The sequence below is a fragment of the Talpa europaea genome, assembly GCF_964194135.1.
Source record: "Talpa europaea genome assembly, chromosome: 4".
Taxonomy (NCBI): domain Eukaryota; kingdom Metazoa; phylum Chordata; class Mammalia; order Eulipotyphla; family Talpidae; genus Talpa; species Talpa europaea.
In genome coordinates, this window is record NC_140070.1 from 92,464,679 (window position 1) to 92,476,295 (window position 11,617).

The window sequence follows — 11,617 nt, forward strand, 5'->3', positions numbered from 1 at the left end:
GCACAGTAGACCTCTCCTGACTCACCCGCTGCTCCCCTCAGCAGTGTATTTTGGTCAGTTTGCCTGTTCTGCTCCCCACTCTGTCTCTGGTCAATCCTCTCACCCCCACACCTCTGGCCTGTGCCCCAGTTCTTGCATGCACAAATAAATCTTTTTTAAAAATTCCTTTAATCACATATATTGGAGCAACTCAGAGATAACCACTCTATCTGAAGCTTTTCTTTCCAAGTCTTTTTTCTAGAATGACCAAAATTGGAGTAATCTCATATTCAGTTTTGTTGTTTTAAATAAATTACCCAGCAATTCTAATGTAAAAATCATTTACAATTGACTTTTGAAATGGTGCTTTGTCTTATGGCTAAAAGTACACTTTCTCCCCAACACCCAACAATTCTAATTTTCTTTCCCAGGTATCATAATAATGCTTTCTTTGTCACATTCATTGTCCAATATGTTCCTCATGGAGGACAGTAGGAGGCCAAGTATTATTATTCCACTTGAGAGATGAAGAAAACAAAGCCCGGAAAGTGAGGTGATTTGCTCCAATTACACAGCTAGAGAGGATCAAGGACAGGGACTTTGAACCCAAGACTACTTGCCTAATACTCTATCACACTGCTTCCATTTGGCCTGAGTCCAAAGAAAGCAAACTATTGTTTACTAGCCCAGGGGGATGAAGAACTTATGCTGACTCTTGGCTTTTTGCCACCAGTGTATTTTCATGAGGAAGGATTGACCAAAAAAGAATTGAAATTATGTGGATTGTTAAAATTTAAGTAATTATTTACAGTGCTGATTCTACTAAATGTATCACCCAATTATCTGTAATGCTTTGGCCCCGTTTTGATTTTCTCCCTGGCACCACTCTCATCTTGTCCTTAGTTATCCAACTACTTGTGATAAGCTTCTGCATGACCAGTTCTGACCTCAGGGATGGCCTGTTATTGTATTTGACTTGATGGATTATAATTAGCTACTCCAAAATCCAGTCATAGTAATGAAATCCAATGACTAGAAACTGGGAACTGATCCAGCACTGGTCTGTGATGGAAATATACTATATAACTGGCTTGAATTACAATTGGTCATATCAGAGTCTAATGCTGATTAATTCTGAGCATTAGAACAACACTCAATATTTGTGTTACACTGTTGAATAGTTCTGGAATTAAGACATATGTAGATGGCTTGATGCTAGATCACACTGTGAATCTGGCTTCTATATCTCCAATTAACTGAAATTCAGTAGATGTTCTTATAACTCAGATGCGTGAAGAAAGGAGAAATACAACATTTATTTAGAGATTTTAAAATAGAACTCAGCCTTCATCTTGAGGCTAAATCCTCGTTAGCCTTTGTCCTTGCCTGTAACTGCCAAGAAATTATTAATCAGGGAGAGCAAGTCTCCCAATTATCTTTTGTTTAGTTTTGACTGAGTGACTGCACTAACCTAAAAGAATGCCAGAGGGTAAAATGCCAACATTAGGAAAGTATGAAGAGGATCAGAGGCAGCTTCTATTTCTCCTGTCTTCCAGGAGTCTTTCTTCTTCCTTATACTAGATGCATTCCACCTCAAGTCCAAGTCTCAGTCCCCTCTCTACTGCAGAATTAACTGACACAGAATTTTCTGAGAAAGGCTTTATCTTGGGCCTTTCCTGGCTATGTCTGTATTATCATAGTGGTTCCTTGAAGAGAAAAACTTGTCTCAGGGTCAAATAGTAGGTAGGACCATGGCCTGTGCTATCCCAGCCCTCTGTCTCTTCCTTGCAAATTTCCATCCTTCCCTTGACCTTCAGTTCTTCAACTACTCCATTAGCGCTTCATAGAGCCAACTGTATTCCAATAAATTAAATAAGGCTCCAGAACTGACGGTATACAAAACTACTGGATGGTATTGGCCTAGGACAGTTGTGGGGAACACGAGCTGGAGGACGGAGGCAGATGTGTGGTGAGAGTATTGAGTGGTGCCAGGGACAATCTGTGGCTCAAATAGGGCAATTTCCTATCTTGGAGGGATTGACTTGCTGGGCAAATTATCAAAGCTGAATTCACTGAGATAGACTCTATGCTAAACACTTTATCTTTAATCTTCACCCTTTGCATTTGATAACAAGAGAACAAATGGAATTTGAGCCATCAAGACCCAAAATGAGAGGTCATGCTCTCTAGGTGAAAGAGGGCTATAGGGGTGCGACAGCCTCAAAGGACAGTGTCTGGTAGAGGACAGGTCACTGTGTGTTCTCACCCATGCACCCAATTGCAATACTACTTAAGTTCAGGGAACAACAGTGGGAGTTATTTAGTAAACAGGGAAAACAAGAATTCTTAAGGCCACAGGTGGCTATGTGACTCACCTCAGTGTCCACAATTCCAAAAATCCCAAACAAAAGGTTTCTCATCCAAGATGGCACTGTCACATCAATGAGTGCCTAGAGCTCCATCTGACAAGCAGCAAGCCAGGCTCCAACTTGCTGCAGCTGGAGGTCCTCAAAGGTGGGTGCTGAGATGACGCTGCAGCAGCTTGCAACAGTCCGAAGGTAGCGACAGCACCAGGCGCTGGACCAGACAGCAGCGGAGGCAGCAGCACTGGGAGCTGACCCAGACAGAATGCTGGTCACCCATCAATAGTGCTGGTCACTAGAGGCAGGGGTGTCAAACACCAGCATTAACAGCTCTTTGTGAGGTGGTGGCTCATAGCAACTCAAACAGCTCTTTGAAACACCAGGGTGGGGGCCTTTGGTGCTCTTTCCTGGTGATGTCAGAGGCAGGCTGGAGGCAGGGACCGGAAGCCCAGCCTCCGTGAAACTTCTTGGCTTCTCTCTTCTTTCTTTGGAGGCCCGGAACAGATGCAGAGTCCAAGTCTGAGGGAGTCCGAAAGCGTCCCAAGTTGTCTGCTGCCTGCCTTACATCCTCTTTCAGGGTGCCCCACCTACAAGTCTGATTGGACCGTTTTTTCAATCCTATGGCTGAATGGACCATTTAGCTATCAGCTCATAGCTCACACCTGATCTTTCCATTCGACCATCCAGGCACCAGATCCACGGGCCTCTCTACAGCCTGCAGCTGGAGGGAGCCACGGAGCTGGAGCTGACCCGGTGGGACCCCAAGCTTCTCCCTGCAGCCCTGAACCAGGGATTTTGTGCCCCGGGTTTGGCGTGGTAGGGGAATCATCACTATCTGCCATCCTGCAGCCTAACCCCAGTGGGGCCACTGATGGTAGGTAATAAAATGCCCACCACCTGCTGCCACTTGCCCTGTGCACAAACAGCTTCTGGAGCCAGGAGGAATATAGCAGTCTTGCCCCACAGCTAGTGCTGTGGGGCCCTGGTTTCATAATGAACAGAAACAGCCTTAGACTATTTTTCTTTTCCGCACAAATTTGCAATGCAAGTATTATTAGTCCCGTTTTGCTAATGAGAAGGTGAGAAGTATTTGTCCAGGTTGTTTAGTTCAGGTGCTGCACTTAAGGAGTGACCCACGCCATGGTCTGCCCCTTCCAGAATGAACTGTAATCCTGAACTCACACCTGGTGATGAGAAACACACTTCTTAAAAGAATGTTTATTCCATTGCAATTTAGCTACGCTGTCCTTCATGGTGGCTTAGAAGATCCAGTGATATCACCACTGAGTTCTAGTTTAAAGAAGTGTGGTTTAATGCAGACTAATGTTCCAGGCTATGAGTCGGTTCTTTTATTTTGCTAGAAAATAGGCATGTGACCTGAAGGAAATCACTTAACCTCGCTAGATTCAGTTCTCCCCTACACAATGCAAGCATAGTCATAACACACAGGCACATTTCCTGAAGTAGAGAGAAGAAAAGACATTCAAGAGAAGCAAATGAGCAATGACCTAGACCTGGGGCAGAAGGTGGTGTGGGTCTGCTAAGCCTTAGTGGCCTGTTTGGGCAACATTTTTGTTACCTGCAGTTCTGCACTCCTACACAAGGTCAGATCTGCCCGGTCACATTTAGGAGACCAACCCCTACAAGGTACCTTTCAAATCAATCAAGAGCAGAAAGCTTTATCGCCCACCAGGAGCACCAAAGCGGGGTGGGGGAGAGAGGGGTGCATGGGCATTGACTGATGTAGGCAAGGGGCCCCAGAAGCTGACCAGTGGAACACCTTGTTGATAAGATTAAAATGGTAGCTGGGGAAATAGGTCTTGACTTTAATCACAATACCAAGTCATCAAGCAGATGCGTCTGCCCCCCAGGCAGACTCACAACCCCTGAAACTTGAGTGAAGCAGTGCATTTTCTAGTTGCACCCCTCCCCGTTCTCTTTGTCCTCCTTCCTCACACAACTGATGCTGTACATTATTATTTTTAAATAAATTTTATTTTTATATTCCCCATACAATTGCAACCCCCTTATTTTGACCCCAATCCCTCCCCTCCCCGCCCCCCCACCCCCCATAGAGAGTCTCTGGTTCATAGTTTTTTTGTTGATTTTGATTTTCACTTTCTTTTAGTTATTCGTTTTCCTGGTCCCTTATTTAAGTTTTCTAGATTCCTGCTATGAGTGACACCATCTGGTATTTTTCTTTTTCTTTCTGGCTTATTTTGCTGAGCATGATCCCTTCCAGCGCCATCCATGTTGCTGCAAATTGCATGTGTTTATCTTTTTTGAATGCTGAGTAATATTCCATGGTGTATATGTACCACATCTTCTTGATCCAGTCATCTATTTTTGGGCATTTGGGCTGTTTCCAAAGCTTAGCTATTGTAAATAGTGCTGCTATAAACATAGGGGTGCAGGTGCTCTTTGGAATTGATGTTTCTGTGTCCTTTGGGTAAATACCTAGGAGTGGAATTGCTGGATCATACGGAAGCTCCATGTTTAGTAGGCCAAGAAATCTCCACACAGCTCTCCATAGTGGTTGGGCCAGTTTGCATTCCCACCAACAGTGCAGAAGAGTTCCTTTTTCTCCACATCCTCGCCAACATTTGTTGTTGCTAGTTTTTTTTTAATATGTGCCATTCTCACTGGTGTGAGATGGTATCTCATGGTAGTTTTGATTTGCATTTCCCTGATTACAAGTGATGTTGAACATTTTTGCATATGCCTGTTGGCCATTTGTGATGCTGTACATTATTCTAAAGAATAACAAGGCCAGGATCTTGCTCTTTCAGCAGCATCCTGCATTGTGTAGCCTGCCCCATGACTCCTTTCTTTATCAGTGCCTACGTAACAGATTAGCATCTCCCAGGAGAAAAAGACAAAATTGACCTTTCATTACATGAGCATAGATTTATCAACAGAATTTACCATAAGAATAATAACATTATTAAACAGTGGAATATAGGATAAAGAAAAATCTGAAAATTAAGCAGAGAAATTTAGAAACACTACAGGAAATATCATAGAATCTGGGCAGGGACTTGAGGAAAGCAATATTTCAGGAAAATGGCTCTGCCAGTGTGTTCAGCGTGGAGACAAGTTGTGAGTCTGTATTTGCGAGAGAATTGAATTGTATCCGCCTCTCTCACTGTGTGACTTCCTGGTGGCTTGCTCTCAGGAGACAGAACTCAGGAAGTATATTTTGGATATAAAAGCTAGCCATAAATACATGTGTGTGCGAGTGTGTATATATGTACAGACTTCCTGGAACGATACCTAAGAAAATGTCTGGAGAGTGGGATTAGGATACGGGTGGGAGGAGACAGTTACCTTTCATACCATTCTTGCCTGCTTTGCTTTGTGGCAAGTGCATGTATTTTCATAATTAACAGATTTTTTTAAAGTAGTTCTTATTATAACATCCAAGAATTAAAAGATCACATCAAGACACAGAGCACACAGCTGTGCAAATCTCTGAGTCTGGACCGCTTAGCATATTTAAAGGCATACAAGGAACAGTATGTATAGAAAGCAGCACCAGGTAGGAAGAAATTGCATGCGCCAGGAGATGGAAGCACCTGGCCACTGTCTGGAGGCAGGTAACTGATGCCATGGGATGACTCACCTGAGCAAAGAAGGTCCAGAGCTCTCCTTCCTCCTTCACCTCCTCCTGCATCCATTACATTAACCCCATGTTCCTACTACCCTCTTTACTTTCAAGTTGTACACATGGCTTTAGAACGTTATAGAAAAAAACTTGTCACAGCCCATATTATATCACATCAATGCCTGAAAATAGAAAATGAAAGTGCCCTAACTACCAAAAGAAGAAAACAGAAGGAGTATTTTAATCATGATAGAGAAACATAGATAAATGCATAACTGAGGTAATTCTTTTAGAAAAATTAATCTGTGTAAGAGGAAATTAAGTTTGAGACTGGCATTTTGGAACATTTTTGCCAAAGGATTCTGAGACTCATTGCAAACTTTTATCTGCTCATAAATATACTGAGGAGCAGAAGAAAGAAGGAAGCAGGGCTGTATTGCCAGATGAAGAGAGGAAGGGATGAGGCACAAGGGGTGTCTACTGCTGATATGAATACCACACATGTGGGCCCAGTGCTCAACTTTGATGTATGTGCACTTCATTTGTCAATTTGTGCTGGAATGACTAGGCTGGGCAAATCACATCACTATGCTCAGAAGTCTAATAACTTTATTATTTAGCAATGGATATATACATTTTTTCATACCAGGATACTTTTGAGAGTGAAAGAGGGTGCTATTGACCTGGGCAATAATCTGTAACTTTTCCCAAGCAGATAGAGACACATGGACACCCCATTCATAGCACTGATGATTTGGAATGACAGTTCATAAATCACAATAAGGATACATTTTTCCATACCTACAAAGTCCAGATAACTTATAGCCATCATTCACAGGGTACTTAGGCCACATTGCTATCAGAAAGTTGTACTGAGAAAGAGGCCTAGGTCCTGCTGTGACTTATCATTCAGTTCGTAGTACAGCCAAGTACCACCTTCTGTTCCTTTTTGATGTTCATGTGTTCAAAACCTGAGGAATCAGTACATAAACCACCACTCTTCTATTTGTACCGCTGAGTCTATAAATCATTTCTCTTCTATGTGTATTGACAGGATATGATTTCCAGAGTGTGGAAGGGATGGTTGAGATGTGAGCTTTTCACTTTAGCCTGGAAAAGAATTGTGTCGGTCAAAATCTACCAGCCCCCAATAGAAAATAATTTAACACCTGCCATGTGAAAAGTGAGGCCAGCCTCGGTGACCACTGTAGGGTAAAGAAAATGTCAGGCTTTTCTGCCCTTCCACCATCAGGATAGATGATGGATCCTTGTCCTGAATGCATGCCTGATGGCGGGCACCTGGAATAGGGTGTGGGCATAGGTAGATGGGATTCAGCTGAGCTGACTGCTTTTAAGGGCGGCGTCACGGGGGGATGCCAGCAGCAGTAGCAGTAGCAGCAGTAGCAGCAGTAGCAGCAGCAGCAGCAGCAGCAGCAGCAGCAGCAGCAGCAGCAGAATCTGAAGGAGAAGCCGAAGCAGAAGCAGAGAACGCCAGAGAGCCCAGATAGAGTGAAGACTTGCTGGGGGCTGGGAGGTCTGCCAGCCTCACAGCCCCCCAGCCAGCACCCCTGCCTGCCATATGCCTGGTGAACCCCAAATAAAAAACCTGCAAAACTACTGAGGACTCTGACTCCTCCTTTACCCGGTCTGCATGGGATCAGAAAACCTGCACCGTGTCCTGTCCTGCCCCTTACAATTGGCGTAGTCGGCAGGATCCATGTAGACGGGTATTGGAGCCCTCCGAAGACCAGGAGGGACTAAGGAGAACAGACTGTTTGCCTGTGATGACGCTGGAGGTGCCATGGCGGCACAGAAGTTGGATACGGTCCGGAGCTGTGGGACGAGACCTCACATGGAGGAGACGCCCGAGAGGACCAGCCAACGACACCGGAAAGGACCAGCCAATGACCCCTGAGGCAGCAGGCCGCTGCTGACGCAGGGAGAGGCCAATGGACATGGACTGATAAACTTGGACTGACAATCCCGCCAGAAGGTGGAGGACCTTGCAGGTTGATATGTTTTGGGACCCTGGGGGTGGAACAGTTTTGTTTGTAAACCCCAGGAGATGGGAATCTGGGGGTGGCCAGTGGGCTTTGATGGCCAAAAGCAGCCTGTGCATGCCCAGCAGCCAGGTGGAGGAGAAAAGCCAACTAAGAAAGCAAAAGCTGGTACTGATGCTAAGTTGAGAAGCCCTGAGTGGCTGTTAAGCAGCCTGAGTATGCTGAAGAACTGTGAGTCTCATAAAATCACCTGTGGGTGATGCCCTGCTTATTCTTGAGTGAGGGTGAGGAGCTGAGGAACCTGTCCTTGGGGGACGGGTGGGGAATGTGGCTTGGGGTGGAGCCCAAGCCGAATGCAAAGTTTGGATCCCCAACCCATGTGCTTGTGCAGTGGGTTGGCTTGAGAGCAGGGGTCTGCGAGTCGCATGGGTGGCCATGAAGGCCGAGTGTTGGAGCGACTGTAGACAGAAACCCTGAGGGTTGGCGATTACCCCCAACAGAATAAAATTGCCAATCCCAGAGCTAGTGCATCCTGGGGGTGGATGCTGTGTGTGCCTTGTAGCCTAGACTACAGCCAGAGAAGGCCAGGAAGCCTGACGGCTCCTGGTATGTTATAGCAGATGCCGTGAGTGATTCCCCTCCCTCTTATGAGCAGTGCCTTCGGCAGCAGATTTGGTGGCTCATCTGCTGGTACCAATAATTGTCTTTTGCGCTGGGTTGGGGCCCTGCCTGGACTTATTTGTGTTCTGTTGTATTTGTGTTCCATTGTATTTTGTTATATTGTGATGTATTTCATTTACTTTTGTGGGCCATGGCTGCAGTGTTCATATTACCAAGAGACATGTGTTTATAATTTGTACATAGAGACTGATAAAGACTGTATGGCAGAAAACCCTGAGGGGGTGGACTGTAGGGTAAAGAAAATGTCAGGCTTTTCTGCCCTTCTGCCATCAGGATAGATGATGGATCCTTGTCCTGAATGCATGCCTGATGGCGGGCACCTGGAATAGGGTGTGGGCATAGGTAGATGGGATTCAGCTGAGCTAAGACTGCTTTTAAGGGCGGCGTCACGGGGGGACGCCAGCAGTAGCAGCAGCAGCAGCAGCAGCAGCAGCAGCAGCAGCAGCAGCAGCAGCAGCAGCAGCAGCAGCAGAATCTGAAGGAGAAGCCGAAGCCGAAGCAGAGAACGCCAGAGAGCCCAGATAGAGTGAGGACTTGCTGGGGGCTGGGAGGTCTGCCAGCCTCACAGCCCCCCAGCCAGCACCCCTGCCTGCCATATGCCTGGTGAACCCCAAATAAAAAACCTGCAAAACTACTGAGGACTCTGACAGCTCCTTTACCCGGTCTGCATGGGATCAGAAAACCTGCACCGTGTCCTGTCCTGCCCCGCCCCTTACAACCACCCATCCCTACCACCTGGGAACTAAAATATTTCCCAGGACTTGGTACTTTCTGAGCTCAAACCAGGGAAGTCCCAGAGAAACTGGGACAAGTTGGTCACTCTACTTTTAAATCTGGAGCATTTAGTTACTTTTAAGAGTAAAATTTCTAGTGTGGAAATTAGCTATTTTACCCTGGTTGTATTTTCTGTAGTTCTCTCTTTTCCTAGGTGTTTGATAAATATCATTTTGAAAATGTCGATTTATTCTCTCATTCTCTCATAATACTCTGACCTAATACAGGTTCTTATTTTCTCTTCTAAGTTGGTGTGAAAATCAAGTGTAAATTAAAGTCAGTACAGTATCTGGTACATTTCAGTCAATGTTAACTATACTTATTACTATTCCAACAAGAATTTGGATAGACTTTGGGCCTCCCTGGTGGCACAAGGGGTTGGGATGCAACCTACAGAGCTGCCTGAAGCCACTTAGCACGTGTTCAATCCCTGGCCAGGGAGCTACCCACATGGCGCAGCAGACCTCTCCTGCCTCACCCATGGCTCCCCTCAGCAGTGTATTTCAGTCAATCTGCCTGTTCTGTTCCCCACTCTGTCTCTGGTGAATCCTCTCACACCCCCACACCTCTGGCCTACACCCTAGTCCTTGTATGCATCAATAAATCTTAAAAAAAAAAAAAAACTTTGGATGGACTTTGAATGTTGAGTTAAATATGCAGGATGGTAGTTTTGCTTTCTAAATTGCTTAGTGAATCTGAGCAATTCTATTATGCAAAATCATGATAGAAAACAGTACTTTTGGAAAGCAGAGAGGAAAATTCACAAAGTGGCAGCTGTATCTTGGTAGACAAAGGTGAAACAAGGGTATCATTTACTTAGATGGTGCTGTATTGTGGGAGGGCATACTTAAACCCACTGCTTGCCACAAAACCATCCAGACTACACCATTCTATCTCTTTCAATCAGGGTTAAATAATAAATTTTTTTTTTGTGGGGGGAGAAAACACCGAAACTATCTCCTCTGAATTCCATACTGTCTTGGCATTTTAGTGCATTAACTGTAAGCAGAACCTCAATTGCAACCTATTAAGTTGTTAAAAGAGTTAAATTATTTTCATGTGAGCAACTCCAACAGTCTTTCAAGTTGGTTTCATCATAATTGATTAGATTCACTCCAGTTCTTCATCAAGTTAGGTTATTATGCATGTTTACTTTCAAAGTCTTCCACTGCTGGGAACCATGATACAAGTAATAAGAAAAAATATTAATATTCCTCTGAGTAAACAAACACTAAGGATCTCTTGACAACTCCTCTTTCATTATTAAAATTGGAGACAAAGTGCCTGGAAGTGAGAATGGATTTATCCAGATGTCAACAGAAGAAGGGGAGAATTACCAAGCACTTAAATGATTCCAAACAAGCTGGAACATGTGTCTCAAGGCAGTAAGTAGAATACATTTCGTAACAAGGCCTAGTGAGCACCACAAATCTGGGGAAATTCTGCAAGATGTTCTTAATTAGGGTACTACTGGGTAGACAAATGATGCTGATGTCTCCTAATATTCAGACTGCTGGGATAATCTGTTAAGTGTTTTAACACAGCAAGGTTTACTCAGTAGAAAATTGCTAACCGTTTAGTCTTTATGTAAGAAGTGACCACCTCTTAGCCAGCGACCACACATGCATTTTATTTATTTATGTGAAGTTAGGTTTCTATAACTGGAAGGAATTTAAGCAGGCTTATCTCCTTAAAAGAAAAATGGTAAAATGTTGAATTGCAAATAGACAATGTTGTGCAGATTATTGATTACTTGAAGCACTCCCTTCAAACGGTGGCTGTGATTACAACAGGAGGTCTGCAGGCAAACCAGGCACACTCCTGGGTTCTGCTCCCACACTCCTCTGCTTTCTCCCCAGTCCATGGCTATTTGCCTTTTCCTCCTATCATTCCACAGATATGGTTCTTTTTATTGATTGCCTAAAACCAAAATCTTTTGGTGCTTTGCATTCTCTACTCCTATTCCCTTGTTCTAGGATATGCTCCTCTGTTCTCTCTCCGTCATTCATTAAGTAACCAAGTACCTCCATCAGCACAGTGGATGTCAGTGACATTTCCCTGAGACCCCTCCTTCCACTGGTTGCCCTCTCCCAGCATCCAGTGGCCAGTCCACACTCTCCAGGACTACCTAGTCCTAATCCTTCCTATCTTCCTATCTCTGATCAAAAACTCAAGTTCTTTGTACTCAATTATTTGTTCCTTGGTCAGAGAAAAAC

At 44.5% G+C, this 11,617-nt stretch overlaps 1 protein-coding gene across 1 annotated transcript in view; it reads right to left on the reverse strand.

Moving 5' to 3' along the window:
* MYH15 (myosin heavy chain 15) overlaps positions 1–6,015 on the reverse strand; it is a gene marked incomplete at both ends in the record, with an annotated part of 143,292 nt that extends 137,277 nt beyond the window's left edge. The window contains 1 exon segment of the mRNA XM_084232648.1: positions 5,965–6,015. Coding sequence (XP_084088774.1) covers positions 5,965–6,015 — 51 coding nt within the window.
* Positions 6,016–11,617: the final 5,602 nt, after the last annotated feature.